General features: G+C 63.7%; 1 protein-coding gene across 1 annotated transcript; it reads right to left on the bottom strand.

The window, feature by feature from the left end:
* Nucleotides 1-315: 315 nt before the first annotated feature.
* On the bottom strand, nucleotides 316-16,136 carry SHROOM4 (shroom family member 4). The gene is given in 14 exon segments (XM_087972328.1): nucleotides 316-2,765; nucleotides 3,326-3,604; nucleotides 3,855-4,005; nucleotides 4,408-4,672; nucleotides 4,754-4,854; nucleotides 5,176-5,826; nucleotides 6,391-6,455; nucleotides 6,591-7,421; nucleotides 7,423-7,530; nucleotides 7,532-7,981; nucleotides 7,983-8,658; nucleotides 9,796-9,927; nucleotides 12,607-12,757; nucleotides 15,816-16,136. Coding segments are annotated over 14 exon segments (4,305 nt in total). The 5' UTR covers nucleotides 15,991-16,136; the 3' UTR covers nucleotides 316-2,495.
* Nucleotides 16,137-17,047: the final 911 nt, after the last annotated feature.

A 17,047-nucleotide genomic window follows, 5' to 3' on the forward strand; every position in this document is an offset into this window, starting at 1 on the left:
CCTTAGAAGTGGGAAGCCCCCTCCCCTATCTCACTTGCCTTATAGGAATAAAAATCTGCCCCCTTTCAGAGCAGGCGGGGGCTTCCCCTCACCCTGAACAGAAGCCACGCAGAGCCGGAACCCATTTAGCACCAATTTAATACAACACGTGATTCTGCCTCCCCCCCTTCCCATAATTGCACCCGTAGCCAAGGCACAAACTGCTGGAGGTGGTGGTGTCAGAACACCTTTGGAAACACAACTGAAGAGATCTCGCTGTGGAAACGTTGGACAGGAACCATAGATTCTTTGGTGTGTAGGAAGCACAAAATTACAGCCAGCAACTCATGCATTTAATCACATAGCAACATGCCTCCAGAGTTGGCACTTGGGTTCCACCTGCGCTGAGGAGGGGCTGCTTGGGCACAGCAGCTGCTTAGAGCAAGCCAGGCAGGGAGAGGGGGCAGAAATGGCCAGGGAACAACCCTGTTCCTGCAAATAAGTACAGGGAGCTGCAGGTGGGAGGCATGGGAGAGGAGGAAGGGGAAGCTGGCAATCGCCAAGCTCCCAGGCTGCACAGAGCTCCTTCCCACTCCATACAGAGCCCTGTGTTGGACAGCCAGAAGCTGGGCCTGGAGAGTCCCAGGCAACCTGACCTCTTTTCCATGCACATATGTGTGCCACACTTTTACAGCCACCTCCCCACAAAAGGCTTGGAAATACTTGTGGGGAGGAGGGGGTCAGTTGGAGAAGAGACAGGGTGAATTTCCAAGGTTGGCCTGGGAAAAGCAGAGAGAGGCTGACTTGTGACTTCGGCCGCTGCCTCCCCACTCCAGCTTCCAAAATGGTGGACTTGCACCCACGCCCCACTCCCAGGGCTGTTCCAGGACCAGCAGAGGCTAAAGTAGAAACGAAGTTGCTCGGTGGTGATTATGGGCTGTTGTATCCGAGTCCTTTTCCAGAAGACGCCAGCGGGCAGGCCCAGATTTCCCAAAAGGATAAAGGCCGGCCCAGCTCTTCAAAGGAAGGATGGCGAGTCCCTCCTCAGGAGCCCGAGGCAGGAAGCAGTCAGAGGCCAAGGACCGGCCCTTCTGGAGCAGCCCCGGCCCTAGCTCTGGAGGGCAGCAGCAGCAGCCGGTCGAGAAGCTGCTCTGGAAACAGTGGGTCTCCCTCTTGGGGGGTGAAAGGGGAGAAGCCGCCCACCTTCCTTGCTTGTCGGGAGCCCAGGGGTGGGATTTCCACTCCTCCTCCTCTCAAGGCCCAGCAGGCCGAGGCAGCCCAGCCCGGGCCTTCCTCCCCACCTTCCTCCTCCAGGCAAGAATGTGTGAGTTCCAGGCAGCCCAGCCCTGAAGAGGTGAAGCCAGGCAGACTTGGCTTCCTGCACTGGTCCAAGGACAATGGAGAGGAAGAGGATGTTAGGGCCACAATAGCCATGGCAGGATCCCAACACATTCCTCCCTGGCGGATACAGGAGAGGGAGGAAGAGCAGCCCTTGTTCTCCAGTCCCCACCAAAAGGGAATGTCAGCTTCAGGCCATGCCGGGAAGATGGAAGGGAGACCCCCTCCCAGGGCAGGGCTGTCTGGCCAAGGCCGAGGGAAAGAGCTGGTAAGGGGGGGATGGATTGCCCATGGATCCACTAAGGCAGCCAGCTCGTAGCACAGGAGAAAGGCAGGCTTGGCTCTATGCCTGCTGTCCCTCCACCATCGCTGGCTTAGGGGTCTGACCACAGCCCCTGCAAAGCCGGCTTCTCCAGGCCTGACCCTCACCTGACCCTGGGCTGCAGGGGGCACAGCCTAACCCTGGCACCATTTTGCTGCTGGACGGCTGCCACCTGAGCCCGCAGGAGAAGGCAAGGCAAGGCCCGCAAAGCTGGCTGCAGCGACTGCGGCTGCTCTCACCTGGGTCCCTCCTTGGGAAGACTGAAGCAGCAGCCCAGGGCTTACTTGGGGATACGGGCAAGATGCCACGGAGATGCGATGCCCCTGGCAGGGCTCCTTGGGCCAAGGCTGGACTCTCTGGGGAAGCTGCTGTGCACATGAGCTCCGAAGCAGCCCGTGTCGTGCTCTTGGGCAGCCCATCAGCCACCTGGCCCAGATCCACATTTCACTTGGAAACAGACTCTAATGTTGCAACAGCAGAAAATAAATAACAGGGACCAACAGAAAAGGGCGCTTTGTGGCTTGGAGGCACTTAAGGTGAGCAACGGGTCCCCACAGTGGAGCTCGGACAGTATGGTGAGAGGGAGACGATGTCCGTGCTAGGCTGTGTGGCCCCTGGAAGGGATGGTCCCCTCATCTAGCCAGCCGGGTAGTTTGTGGGGTGGCTGCGAGGACCCCCCCAGCCGCCTTTCCTTGACCCTAACTGCAGGCGGGCGCATCCTTGTGGCAAAAGGCATGTGGGTGAGGGCAGGAGCAGGCACAGCTCTTTGGCAAAAGGCTTTCCAGAGGGCAGAAGTTCACGGAGGCCCTGCAGCTTGCAGGCAGCCCTCCCCCCAACCAGTGGGGCCCTGGCTCCTCTAGGGCTTCCGGGGCCTCCGAGGGAGGCTCTCCCAGAGACAACGCAGCTGCTCCTCGCCCAGCTTGATCTTATCGTCCAGCTGCCGCTGCTGGATCGCCAAGGTGGACTTCATGCGCACAAAGTGCTGGTAGTCTTGCAGTTGCTCGGGGGCCACGCAGCGCGAGACGTTGGCAAAGACGAGCTGCTCCCGCTGAGCCACGTGCTCCTGCAGCTCCTTGGCATCCTCCAGCTGTGCTGTCAGCTGCCGCTTCTTCTCCAAGAGGGCCATCTTGGGGGAGGGGGCAGCAGGAGAGAGGAGGAAGAGGAGAAAGACCCGGTCAGTGCTGGCCACGCCTGGGGCCTCTTCAGGTCAGGAGCCCCATGCTGGCTGCAGAGCCCAGGGCTGGATCTAAGAAGCAGCACTGGAGTTCCCACCAGGGCAGGAAAGGGGGTCAAACTGGCTGCACCGCAAACTCCTGGCCTTATGGTTGCCAGGACTGGCGCTGCCAAGGGCCTGGGGAAGCAGTGTGGTGCAGCCCAGGGCTGCCAGCTGTGGGGCTGGGTACCCTTTGATGAACCGGAAGCCCAGCACTGTGGAATTGCATGGCTGTTTCTATCTGAAGGAAGAGTGGCATAGCCTTCGTGGGGGGAGCCCCACCCTGTGCCCTGCAGGCAAGGAGCAACCCGCTGCCATTGTTTGGGCCTGGTGGCGACCCAGCACACACAGCCAGAGTCACATCAGGGGGCAACGGAGGACCCAGGGCAGCTTTGCTGCAGGGAAGCTCCGCTCTGCCAGGGCAGGCCAGCCACCCTCAGCAGCCTGCCCTCCCTCTCCCCTTCAGTGCTCACCTTCTCCTCCTCCTCCTCCTCCTCCTCCACATTCAGCCCCCTGAGGGCGTTCTCCACTCGGGCCAGCCTCCCAGACAGCGAGAGCAGCAAGTGGACCACCTTGTCCAGGTCGCCCATGACGAGGCGGAATTTCTCCAATTCGTGGGGCTTGCAGGCCCCTTTGATGTAATTCTCCACCTCTCTGCCAAGGGCCGCATTGGCACTCAGGTCATCCTGCAGGCTCTGCTGGGCCTCCTGCAGCACCAGCAGCTTCCGCCCAATGCTCTCGATCAGCTGCACCTGCAGAGCGGAGAGGTCAGTGGCTGCCTGGGAAGATTCAGGGGGAGCCCAGATTGCAAGGGGTTGTGTTTTCGAGGGAGACATGGTCCCAACTAAAGGCTGGTCGGCTGTCAGCCCTGCTGGGACTTCGCAGATGCTCCCCCAAGACCCCCAAGACTCCTGGTGCCCCCCTGGAGCCAAGGGCCTCCGTATCCAGGGCCTTGAGCTGGCTGCTCAGGCCCCGGACTCTCTGGGTCACCGATCTGCTCACCTTCTTCTGAGCCAGGTCGTGGTCCGGCTCCTCTTCTGGGGCGGCTGCAGCCAACTCAGAGTAGTCCTTCATTTGGTTTAGCAGCTCCGCCTTGCCCGCCGACAGGTTGAGGTAAGTCAAGCAAGAGGGGGGCTCGGAAGGCTTCTGCTGCCTACAGAAAAGGACGCATTGGGGGTACAGGTTGGGGGGAGAGAAGAGGCTGGTCTGCCATCCGGGGTGGGGGTGGGTGGGGGCGCACGACAACATCCCTGAAAGGAAACGGAGGCTCCAGCAGCCCAGCTGCATCGGCCTATGCCATTCCACTTCCTCACTGCTTCAGGGCAGCACAACCCTGCTTTCTCTCCCCCCACCACCACCATTTTCTAATCCCAGCAACCTGTGAGAAGGTCATCAGCCCAGGACCACCCAAGGGGCCCTGGCGCAAGAACTGGCCTCCGGACTCAGCTCTCCCCAAGCCAGGCTGGGTGCTGCAGCCAGAAGTCAGTCTGGCTCTCGTGCTGGCACCGACTCTCTCTCTCCCTTCCCCCAGGCTGCAAAGCCCGAAGGTGCCTACCTTTCAGGGCAGCTGGGACCACTCCCCAGCAGTGACCAGTCCTGCCTTGGCCAGAGAGCACAGCTGCTTGCAGCAAAGAGTTCACCCATCACCTCAGCTGCTGACCGCAATCCGAAGCCAGAGCTCAGCACTCCGGCCAGAGAGTGGTCCTTGCCTGCCACGTCTCTCATCAGCTCCTCCGAATTCAGGCGTGAGAGGGGCGGCGGCCCTGATGCATGACTCTCTCTCACAGCGTTCTGGGACACAGGCACACCCTGCTGGGGCTCTGGTGGGCACAGAAGGTGTAAGCCAGCAGCGCTGCCCTCCAAGCAGACCCTCCGCCACACCCCAAAGGAAACAGACTCACGCCAGGTAAGGGGCTGTTCTGAGGGACTGCCGGATGGCATCTGCTGCTCCTCCACCCAGGGAGGCTCCTTGGCAGCTGCCCCCTCCGAGGAACTGGCTGCCCTGTAAGCACAAAACCAACCCGTCTCTTGTTAAGCCCAGGCCGTTCCCTTTGCAGGCACAGCTGGGGGGCAGCTGATTCTCCAGGGGTCTTGTGCACCCTTCTCTGCCCTAAAGGGAAGATGAGAGGCAGAGAGCGCCTTCTCCTTGGCATGGCTGTCACAGCCCCCCTTGCTTGCCCTCCCTGCACCTCATCTGGCAGGTTGGACCCTGGTGCAACTTGCGGGAAGGGCAGGACGGGCTCAGCTAATGCCTTGGGGACGCTCCTCCCAACCCTCCCCACTTCTGGGACAGGGAAAGCGGAAACCAATGGAAGGCACTTGCCTGAATGAGGCACGCCGGTCACTTGCCTCGCCCATCAGCCTCTCCGGGGTCTGGGGGGGTGAACCGTGGCAATAGTAGTGAGGGTTGTCTGGGAAGGGAGGGGCGCCATCGGGTCCAGTAGAAGGCAGCCGCGGGCACTGCAGTTGTGGCCTGTTGTGCCAAGGCTGCTCCGCAGGGAGGCTCTGAGAACGCTGCCTGGCCGCTTCGAAGCCAGGCTGGCCCGGGGCCCAGCAGTCCTGTGCATGGACGGACAGGTTGGCCCGGGCTGGGCGGTATTTCTCCCAGTTGGGTGGGGGAGGGCGCGGAGGAGGGGGCCTCCTTTTTCTGGCTTGGCATGGTGGTGACTTTGGTGCTCTCTCCTCTGCCTTGGCCAAAGGGGCTTCTTGCCAATCCCTCGCAGAGACACCGGCAGGTTCGACGCAGAGGTGGCTCTCCGAATAGGCCCTTTCGCGCAAGGGGGGTTTGTGGGACTCGTTGAGCCCCCCTTCCGAGCCGCCCTTCTCCGTGACCCACTTTGGCCGCTCGCAGTCCCAGGAGAGGTTGGGTGTGGATGGGACCCGGCAGAAAGGAGGCCCAGCCGGTTCGGTGTACTCAAAGCAGGCCCAGGAGGGGCTGACCCTGGCATAGGTCACCTTGTGCTGCAGGAGCTGGCTGGAAAAAAGAGGAGGAGGGGCTGCAGGCACGAGGGTGGGCGGGTGGATGGGTGGCGGCTCTGAGGAAGGAATGAGGGTCTCTTAGCTGTCGGGGCCCACTAATTCTGGCCAAGAACACTCATTTCACTTGGCCAGGCAAAAGCGGATGAGTGGCAGCCAAGCTGGCGGCTGCCTCAAGTTGGCCTCCCCCACAGGGCAGCTGCTTGTCAAAGGCCAGGGCCCAAGGGGTCTCCCCCCCCCCCCACACCTGAGCAGCGGAGCAAAAGGCCAGCACTCCGTCCACTTAGGCAGACCCAGTTCTACAGGGATCCCACAGCGTGCCAGGCCTGGGCCAGCCTCAGAGCGCCCGACAGGGGAGACCGACCGGCTCCCAACCCGCTCTCAGAGGAGACGCGCCCATCGGCCTCTCTGAGCCCTTCATGGGAGGGTGAGGGAAGCAGGGGCAGATTAGGGTCTACCTCCACGAGAGGCTCTCAGAGACACCGGCCCCCTCCCTCCCCAGCAGGCAGCCCAGAGGGCCACCCAGCCAAGCCCATTTCTGTCCTGCCTGGCAAATGCTTACCTCACAGCCTGGCTGCTGGCTCTGTCCACAGCTGGGGGCTCCCATCCGTCGTCCGGGGAGAATTCCTGGGAGGCAGGAGAGGAGGGTGAGGGGAAGGGATGGACCACAGAGCCCCTCCCAGCCTGGGCAAAGGGGATGAGGCCCATCCCAGCAGCCGAGGGCCTCTCCCCTGTCCCCCACTAGGGGAAAACCCAACCTACCCTCTGAAGAGGCTTCCTTGTTTGCCAGGGACCTCCATTCTCCAGAAGCTTCTGCTGACCTAGGCAACAGCACTCACTGTGGCAGCTCCAGGAACACGGGTGGCAATGGTGGGTGCGGTGGCTGCGTGGCCCTGGCCTGCTCCTCGACTGCAGCATGGCGCACTCATCCCTAAAGCTGCAGGCGCAGGCCTCTCGGATGGCGCACGAGCAAGGAAGAGCCCACCAATGCTCAGCGCCCACACCGGGTCGTGCCAGGGACTTGCACAACCTCAGACTCTCTGGCTGGTGGATGGGAGGTGAAGGTGGGCACCGGTAGGACTGGTCAAGGGAGTGACGCCGGAAGTCCCCGTGCTCAGTGCTTCCCAGCTTCTCTGCCTCGGTGGTCCGGGTGCTCTCAAGCCTGCCCTGAAGGGAGCCGTAGGGCCTGGCGGGCAGCGGGCGGCTGGTCTCCTCAAAGAACTTCCGCCGGTCAGCAAAAGGCAAAAGGCCGGCCTCCTCCAAAGGCAGCTGTGCGGGCAGCCCTGGCTCGGACTCCTGAGGCTGGAGCTTGTGCTCTGGGGACCAGCGCCAGCGGCCGCCTCCCCATCCAGCCTCACGGGCCGATGGCAGAGGCTTCTCCTTGGGCACCAGGTCCCCAGGCATCCTCTGGGGGCTGCATGGGGCTCTCTGCTCCCCAAACACGCTCAGCTCGGAGCCCCACCGCTTGGGGGCACGGCCGGCAGCCCAGAGGAGCCAAGGGGTCTGCCCTCCCCTAAGGGAGGAGGCAGGGCAGGAGCCGTGGGGTGGGCGGGGGCTCCTCTGCCTCTTCACACCCCAGCCCCCTGGGGCCTTTGGCCTTCTGCAGCTGGGCTTTCCGCCACTGGATCTCATTCCGCAGGTTGGTGGCGAAGCGGTCACTGCGCCGGCGGATCTGTGCAGAGCGCTGGTGGCCCTTCTGGGCGGCTGGGAGGCCCCTTTCTGCATCTGGCAAGTGATCCACGTGGGGGCTGCCTGGAAGCCTGGCCGGGGGTGCTGGCATTGCCAAATGGAGGCAGTGGTGGGGAGCCAGTCAGGGTCAGGAGGGGGCTCTGGGGCCTCCCCTGTGCCGTACAAGCGCCCCGTCCGGAAGGGGAGCCCTCTTCTGCAGCTGAGGGGGAATCCAACTCTCCTGCCGGCTCACAGGGCTCCTGGTCTGGGTTCAGCCACGGCTCTGGGGGCTGCCGCTCCTTCTGCTCCTTGTGCAGCGGGGACACCGTCCAGCTGGGGCCCTCCTGGCCACGGGAGACATCCAAGGCCTGCAACTGGGCCACCAGCAGGTGTTCTGGGACGCTGTGGCGATGGCCGAAGGGCCCGGCCCAGCCAGCCTTCCAGGAAGAGGGAGGCTCTGGCTCCACCTCCGGCCCCTTCTCTTCGGGGGCTCTCAGCCAAAGGCGAGGGGGTTTGTGGGCTCTTCTTCATCCCAGGGTGTGGCTCTGTGTGTGAGCTCAGCAGGTAGTACTGGTCAGGGAATGGAGGGTCCTTCAGGGGGCCTGTGGTGGTCAGCTGTCCCCCAGGCCCCTGGGGATCTCGGCCAGGGGCACAGAGGGAGATGTCCGAGCACCACCGATTCTCGGGACACAAACCACCCTCGTGGGTCGGGGCTCTTGGATCTTCCAGAGGGGAGTTACATGCACGCAGGCTGTCCTGTCTCACAGGCGGGCGGGGAGGGGCAGCCGCTGCTTTGGCAGGGCTGGGAAGAGAGCCCGGCGGAAGGCTGGAGGGTCCCCGGGCAGCAGGAGCAGGGGACGGCAGGCCTGCAGGCTCTCTCCCTGTCTGCAGATAGCGAGGCTCGGGCAGCTGGCCAGGCTGGGTGCCGTCCACAGAGCCGGCCTCCTCAGGTCGCAGCGCAGAGTCGGAGGTGCTGGAGCTGGCCGAGAAGGAGCTGTAGGCAGAGTCCCGCTTGCTTTGGTACATGGCCTGGTCAACGGGGGACAGGCTGCCCTCATAGTAGGTCTGGCTGGCCGGGTCCAGACTGTCCATGCTGCCGAGGGAGCTGCTCTTGTCTGTGGTGCAGTGGGGAGAGAGAGGGTTCCACGGCAAGGGCAGGTCACTGGGGGCGGGAAGAAAGGGGAGGCCCCCACGTCACAGGGGCAGGGCAGCCCTGCTTGGCTCCCCAAGGCCTGATGGTGCCGCAGCAGCCCCCCTCCCCAGGCTCTCTCCAGACCTGGCTTCCCTCGACCCTCCGTCCTTCCTATCAGGGGCCCTGCCTGGAGGTGGGAAGGGGATGTCCCGCCATCTACTGGGGCTCAGGCCAAGAAGGGCAACCCGAGGTGCCACCAAGGACCCACCTGGCCTGCCTGCCTGCTGCTGAGGAGCACCAGCAGCGATGGCATCAGGGGCACGTCGAATCCCCGTCTTCCCAGGGCTCCAGAGCAGCCCTTCCTCTCCAGCCACTGCCAGGCTGTAGCTCCCATTGGAGAGCCGGTGCCAACCGGGGGGGGGGCGCTGTGGGTTCTGCACTGCAAAGACCCAGCCGATCCCAATCCAGGGGATGCCAAATAGGAGCAGCTCCTCCAAAAGAGAAGCCCTGCCCAGATTGGCACCCGGCTCCTCAGGCCAAAGGCACGCGGGTCCTGCCTGCCATGCTGTATCCTCCAACTCAGAGAGATTTGGCAGCTCCTCTTGCGCGCTTGGCAAGGAGCTGAAGCCACCCCTCCTTGAAGGGGAATATTGGCAGCTGAGGGTCCTTGGGGATGCTACCTGCAAGGAAGCAGCCCTGCCCTGAGAACTCCTCTGCTTTCTGGCAGCCTGCATGGCGCTGGGCCACCCCCTTCCTGATGGGACAAAAGGCAGGCAAGGCTTCCCAGGGAAATTGTGCCATCGCCCCCCTTGCTCAGGAACGCTCAGGATGGGCACAATGGTGCCCAGTCCAGCCAGAGCTCTGGGAAGGGGTCAGCTGGCCAGAGAAGTGGCACCGGGGCTGCCCCAAAAGCCCTGCAGGAAAGCCAGGCCTCCGGAGCTGTGGGGCCACCACCAGGGCCCTTCCTGTCTCCCCAACTGGGGCACAAAAGGCGGCTGACTCTCTGCAGCCCCAGCGGATACGGCTGCGCTCTCAGCCCAGGATGCCCGGGCTCCGAGAGGAAAGCCCCCTGTGCCCCAGACAAGACAGGGCACCTTTCCCTCTGCCGATGGAGCAGACCCCCAGGAGCCCCTCAGCCCCCCCGCCCTTCTTTCCTCGGGCACTCACCTCGTCTCGCAGCCCAAGTGCCAGGAGAGACTCAGGGGGTCTGCAGGGAAGGTCATGACGGCACCCTCAGTCGGGACTTCGGAGAGCTTGGCCAGATGCCATGAGTGGGGCCGGAGGATCGGCACATTCCTCCTTCCAGGCAAAGCAAAAGGAGAGGGGGCGAAAGTGAGGGGCACCCCACTCGCTGGGTGCCCTTCCCCACCTCCCAAGCCCCCTCTGGCTCTCCCAGGGCCGTCGGAGCCTTTTCCTTCCCAGCCCCACCCAGCTGGACGGCCCCCCTGCCTGACAAAGAAGCTGCGCTCTGAAGGGGAGGAGGGGGCTGGGCCCCGAATCCCCACGTCCTGCCAGCCCAGCCAAACGCCACCTGGTGACCTTCAGCTGGAAGGGAACGGTCCGATGGAAACCTCTGGGCTGGTTGGGGTTGGTGCCGCCGAGGCTGAGCCCCTCTGGCAAGGCAAGACCCGCCCTAGGTGGGAAGAGCCCCCTGGGCCAGGGCAGAGTGGAGGAGGCCCCGCCTGGCCCAAACCTACTAACCATGCCATGAACCCAGCAGTCCCCAGGCGAGACCCCACAGAGGGACATCAGCAGGAGCCGTGTGCCTCCGCCGGGCATTTCATTGCCATCATTCCAGCCAGTTAGTTCTCCCCCCAAAAAAAACCCCAAAGCCATGCACAATCAGACCCAACCTGCAAGTTCGATACACACCTGTCCCGGGCAACGCTTGGTGAGGTCTGGCAAGGCAGCTGTGCCCAGGCTCCAGCCCAGCCCAGCCCAGCCAGCCCCCGAGGCAGCTGAGTGGGACTGGAAGTGGCCGGCCCAGCAGGGAGGGCTTCCTGCCTCCTCCAGGCTCCTGGAGCCAGTTCGCATCCTTGTCTCCTCCCAGCCCGGAAGCGGTGAGGAAGTGATGTCCAGGCAGATAAGTTTTGCTGGCAGCGGCAATATCAGAAGCCGAGACCCCAGGGAAGGGGCTTCCTGACCCCTCCCCTCAAGGCAGGGGGAGGAAGCCTCTCTTCCTCGGGCTCCAATCCTCTGGCCACCTGCCTCCTAGGGGAGAAGTGGGTGGGCGAGGATCTCCAGGGTGGGGAGGGCAAGCCTGGCGCCTGGCCTGGCGGGGGAGCAGGGGAATTCCAGAATGCCTCTTGCTGCTTTAAGCAGCGCCTCCAGCTGAGCTTCAGGGCTGCCCCACACCCTCCCACCCACCCACAGGAAGTGGCTGGGACAAAGTGCAGGAAGGATGAGGTCATTGCCAGCTCAGTTTGGGGGCAAAGAAGAAGCAGGAGCTGAGGAGGAGCAGAGAGGCTGTGGGGCCACAGGCGAGGAGCTCTTCTGGGCTTCTAGCGGGCTGTGGATTGCCAAAAGAGGCTCCCTGCCCATGCTCCACTCCAAGGCAGGCCAGATGTTCTGCTGCCCGCTCCATGATGCTCAGGCGGGAAGCGTCAGGTTTGCTGGCTCTTCCCCCCAAGGAAGACAAATAAAAGCTTTTCAACCTTCCTGACTCCAGAATCACAAACCGATTCAGACCTACAGGACGACAGTGGGGATGAGCTTTGCCCAAATGGCCGCAGCCGCCCACTTCCCCCAGCAGCCCCACTCCCAGAACGGAGAGGGCTGCATAGGAGGCCCCCTGCCTGGTATCGCCCAAAGGGCCTCCGACCAGGACACCCTCTCGGCTCTTCCTCCTTCCAGGCCCTTCCAGTGGCAGGCAGACTGGGGGGCGGGGGCAAGACTTGCTGGCCCCGGTCTCTGGCTATCCTGGACTCTGGCCACGCAAGACCCTGCGAGGTTTGACTTACTGAATACGGGGCCTTCCGGAGCCCTTTGGCTTCTCAGGATTCTCACCAGGGGGGCTACTAAGCGCAGCGGTTTCGGAGCTACGTTCGAGTGGACCAATGAGGCCTGCTTGCTTTTAGGGACGTGGTCAGAAAATGTGCGCTTGCCGGTGGCAGCGGCAGCAGCAGTTACTGGTGCTTGGTCAGAGCTCCAGGTGGACCCGGACCCAAGGCGCCCTCCTTGGCTGGCTCTGGCCGCAAAGGCCGGCAGAGGGAAGGACCGTCCAGGGTTGTTGGCTTCTCTGCTGACCGAGTCAGTTCTCGGACAGTTTCAGGGCAGCCAGGCCCCGAAACAGGCGTGGTTGACCTGGAACTGATCTGTCCGTGTGTGGAGAAATCCAGAAAGCACACGCGTCTCCGGACTCATTTCTGTTTCTTAATGAGAGACCAGGCCGCCCCCTGCAAAACCTTCTCTTGCCAACAGCATCGTCCTGCCAGGCGGGGGGGGGGGGGGTCTCTTCTGCCCTCAGAGACATTCAGCTCTTGCTAGCCGCAACGTTCAGAACTTGACCAACCTGAAGGACTGGCGTGCTTTGGAGGCAGGAGAGGAATAGAGGAGGAATCCAACCAAGTTCTCCAAAGATCAGCTGCTACCCCGGGCAAGGGGAGCTTCTCTCTGCCTTTGCCAGCTCAAATTGGGGTGCAATCCCAAATTCCTGCCACAGGATGGCAGCTGCAGCCAAGGTCCAGGCGCTCCAGGCACATGCTGCCTCCCCTCTCCCCGCCCAGCTGGAAATCTGGCAGGAGCAGCCCCTTGCAGACCGGCCTGCAGCCCACCGCCCTCTTTTGCTGTGGTGAGAACAGCGCCCCCCAGCCCCGGAAGAAGGCCATGCGCCCCCTCACTCAGGGAGGGCTCTTCCCTGGCAGCAGAGGCCGGTGTGGGCAGGATCCTCAGAGAGGGAGAGGGAGAGGGAGAGGGGGAGAGAGAGAGAGAGAGAGAGAGAGAGAGAGAGAGAGAGAGAGAGAGAGAGTTAGTTCTCACCTCCGGATGATCATCTTGAGTGCGCGGTAGGAGCCCTTGATCAGGATGAGGGCTTCCTGCCGAGAGCCGTAGAGAGGGGTGCCGTTGATGTTCACCAGCTCATCGCCGGAGCGCATCTTCTGTGAGAGGGACGCCTTCCCCCATCCTCCACCTGGAAGGGTAGAGAGAGGGTGGGAAGGGTTACCTGCCAGCCCCCGCAGGGCAGCGGCCGGGCTGAGGGATCCACTTGTATGTCCATCTGGGCAGCTCACAGCAAAGACATAGAAGAAACAGTAAATGATTTGAATCAGCTCTCACTGTCCAGCTGACGTGGGGATTGCTTGCAGGGGAGAAGCAAAGGAGACCCACCACGGAGGCAGCAGATCCCCTCAAGGACTGCCTGCAGGATCAGCCCCCGCAAAGAAGGGCCCTGCTGGCGCCAGCCGGTGCCCTCAGACCAAAGTAGGGCTGAGGCCCAAGCCGAGGAGGAAGGGTGGGCAGCCCTTCCCTGCTGGTCACATGGTCTGAACCAGGGCCAGTGGTGATGAGGACACGGAGCGCCCACGAGACCTGGGCACATGGCTGGAGAAGAGCCACACCCAGCGGCCGAGAGGAGGCCGAGTTAACCTTCTCCAGCGGGAAGACCTGGTTCAGCTCCATGCAGAGCCCTGGTGCCAGCTTCAGGCACCGTGGCTGGCCGGTCTCAGAGATGGGCCACGGGAAGGGGCCTCCAAGGGGCCCCATGCTGCAGCCTTCGGCCTGGGGGGGCAGCCCTGAGACTCCCACCTGCTTCGTCAGAGGGAGGGGCCGGGCCCCGGGCTCCCTGGTTTCAAGAGGGTCAGACACCCACCATCGCTCCCACTGCCTGGAGGCCTGGGACTCCCCAGCTGGGAAGCTGCTTTGTTCTTCCAAAACCAAAGCGTGGAGACCAGCTTGTGGGCTGCGCTGATGAGAGTCCCAGGCGGGGAGGCTTCTCTTCCGTTCTCACCCCGAAGCCCGACGACGGTTGCAATTCCAGCAGAGACCTGTGCCCTGACCTTCTCCCGGAGTCCAGAATAACTTTTAGCTTCTCTGCCCAAACAGAGAACATCTTGCCCGCCTCTGCAGGGCAGCCTCAAGAGGGGACGTGGGGATCCTCAGGGGGGGAGCGCCGACCTCGGCACCCCTCCCTTCCCCTCTCGCAGCCCCAGCAAAGACGAGTTTCTTCTGCCTCAGTGAAGTCAACTCGACCCAGAAGCCCCCGAGGCCAGCGCCCGTCCTCTCCCTCCGGGGCACCGTGGCAAAGGCCAGCGGTCAGGGAGCTCAGCTGGAGAGGCTTCCTGGCCCGGACCTGAAGGACACCGTTGCCTCTGCCCCGCTTCCCCGCTTGCTTCAGGCTCTCTAAGAGAGGGACCCAGGCCCCTCCCACAGCGGAGGAGACCTCTGGCCTGGAGCCCCTCGGACAGGGGGAGGAAAGGCTGTTTTTGATCCCCAGATGCTTGGAAGCTGCAGCTCTTGGCTCCCCCAACATGGCCCTGTAGTCCAACGGAGACTGCAGGGACTCCCAGCACCCAGCCTGGCTTCTTCTGCCTTCAGCTCAGCCCGAGGGCTCCTTCTTGGGGGGAGGACACAGCTTAGCCTCTAGTGCATGCGTGGGCGGGCGGCTGGTCCCTCCTGAGTGCCAGGAGGAGGAGGAGGAGGAGAGAAGACAGGGCCCTCCTTCAGGGAACCGTGGGAGGCAGGCCCCACAGAGCTTGGGGTTTTGGAAGCCCTAGCAAGGCAGCTCTCCCGAAGGAAGCGGAGAGAAGCAAAGCCAGCCCTGAGTGCGCAGGGAGAAGGGAGTTTGCTGCTGATTATTGCACAAAGCAATCCTTGTTCCTGCTCACCATTTTGCCAGGCAGCAGAAAGGCTCCTACTCCCTGGTCTGGAACCAGACCTGGTGGGAGATACTTTGCCCCCCGGCGGGGGAGGGGGCAGGGGGCAGCGAGTCCCGGCTCCCCCAAACTCCAGACGGGTCAGCCCTCTGGGGCTGGGTACCTGCAAAAGCCTTTGGGCCTCTTGACGAGGGCAAAGAGCGAGCACCCAAGTGAGGCAAAGATCCCCACGGTGGAACAGGGTGCTGCGTTGTGGCCCAGGCATGGCAGAGGAGCGACCATGAACACGCCAGTGCAGAGCGTAGGCACCAGTGGATGCCAGCAGCTGCAGGAGGTGGGCGCAGGGACAGAGAGAGAGCGTGGAGAGGAAGCAGGCTGCAGGGACTCCTGGGGTGCTGCTCCCCAGGCAGAAAAGTTCTTGGCCTGCCCCCCTTGCTGAGGGCCCCAGCAGGATCTCCTCTGGAAAGGAGGGCTGGGGGCAGCCGGGGGGCTCAGGAGAGACACCTGACAGGTGAGGCATTTTTGTGCGGTGGCGAAAGGGAACCTGGCAGAGCCCCCTCCCCCCTCCCTGAAAGCTGCTTCTTCCCCAGAGCCTCCCAGCCCAGGGGAGCCACCCAGTTGCCCGTCAGGAGCTCCAGCCCTGCTGGCACACAAGGGCAGTTAATCATTCATTCGCTGCCCCGGGGCTGTTACTGCTGAGCACCGGCTTTGAGGCACCCTCCGGGAGAGACCTGGCATGCGGCTGGCTCCCTTTCCTTGGGGAAACCCTCCCCCAAACCTCCTCGGGGAATTCCCGCTGGGGGCGGGGCTGCTTTCCCCGATTGGCGGGCGCCCGGGGGCCGCGGCCACTCCGCCCTCAGGTGGGGCTGAGACGCGCGAGCCCTGCGAGCCCTCGGCTGGCGGCCGGCTTTTCTCTGCGCCCAGCCGAGCCCCCCTCCCCCGCCGTCCTTCAGGGAGGCGGCCCGGGCATCCCTCCGCTCGGGAGAGACGCCGGACCGGACTCCGCCACTGGCGATCCGAGGTCGAAGCGGGGCAGTTCGTCCCCAGTGGCCCCTTCAGCAACTTGCCAGTCCCGGGGAGGGGAGTTCTCACGGCGGGGAGGGGGAAGGTCTCGGAGCGTTGCTGCGGCCCAGAAGCGCTGCCCAGCCGGGGCCCGCCGCCGCTCGCTGCGCTCCAGGCCAGCCGGGCGGGGAGGACACGAGGCGGGCCGCCGGGGGAGGGCGAGCAACGCCCAGGCAGCGAGGGGGAGAGGCTCCTGGGCGGGAAGGCGGACTCGAGGCAGGCAGACAAAGAGCTGCGGCTCGCGCCGGACCCCGCAGCGCAGGGAGCCGCACGGAGGGCTTGGCCCGCGCTGTCCGGGGATCCTGCGCCGCAGACTCACCTTGGAGACGATGAGCGGCTCGCCGTGCTCCAGCCCGCCCCTCAGGGTGAAGCCCCAGGGCGCGCCGCCAGCCAGCTGCACGTGCAGGTACTGGAAGGAGACCAGCAGGCGGCTCGCCAGCTGGGCCTGCGGGGACGGCTCGGGCTGCAGTTGTCCCGACGGCCGCTCCATGGCACCATTCCCTGTGCCGGGCCTGACCCGCGGCGGTGCTCGGCATCGACGGGACGCGGCGCGACGCTAAGCTCTGCCTGCTGGAGGGCGGACCGGCAGGCGCCCCCGGTGGGCGTGTCGCGGGCGAGTGGAGGCTCCCGGCCGGCCCGGATCCTGCAACGCCCCGGCCGAGGCGCGCCCCCAGCAGCGGAACCGCTCCGCCTCCTTTGCTGGGCTGTTTTGGCGCGCGGACTCCTGTGCTGGGCGGGGGCCGAGCCCGTTCCGGCCGCTGCCGCGGGCGAGCAAGTTAAGCCGGCCCGGTTTAAACGAGCTCCGGGCGAGCACATCCTCGCCTCCCTGCACGCCGAAGATATGGAGGACGGGAGTGGAAGAGCAGGCTTGGGATGAAGCTGGGCCAGCCGGGCTGATCCCCTCTGCCCTCTCTCGTGCCTAGTAGGGCTTTTTCAGGCGCCTCGAGGCCGAGAGAGCAAGTTGGCCCTCCGGATCCAGGCTGAAAAGCACTCTGCCCGCTTCCAGTGCACCTACCTCCAAGGATAGCCCTGGTGCCAAGTAGATTGCTTGGTTTGCTGGTAGCTTAGAGCTTCCTGGGTTGGTGCTGAGCGCTGAAAACTGGTTTTGCCACCCTGCCTGCCCCTCGGGGGCAGCGCTGCCAACTTTCAGCAGAAGGAGTTACATTCAGGCACCCCCAGAATGCTCCTTTGTTCCCCAACTGCTCCAGAGTAGGTGCCACCTTTGGCTCTGAGAACGCCACAGTCCTGGGCATTGGCGAGCAGGGAATGTCTCCAGATTTGCGTGGAGGAGGAGAAAATATGCTGTCAAAGTCTCCACATCCCCTTCAGCGCAAGAGGGGTGGGGACTGTGTGTGTGGGGGGAGGGGAGAATACTGGGCAGCCCTTTGGAGCCACAAGGCAGAAGCAACCGCCACTCTCGTGGGGCCTTGGCCAGTGCCCAGACTGGCTTCATCCCTCCGTCCTGGAGTTGCTTCTTACAAGCATCAGGTGCCTTTTGTCACATACATGCAGTGGTGGGATTCAATTTTTTTTGCTACCGGTTCTGT

This window comes from Notechis scutatus, chromosome 10 (assembly GCF_049901735.1).
Source record: "Notechis scutatus isolate UNSWTSFEM ecotype Mainland chromosome 10, rNotScu1.2, whole genome shotgun sequence".
NCBI classification, from domain to species: domain Eukaryota; kingdom Metazoa; phylum Chordata; class Lepidosauria; order Squamata; family Elapidae; genus Notechis; species Notechis scutatus.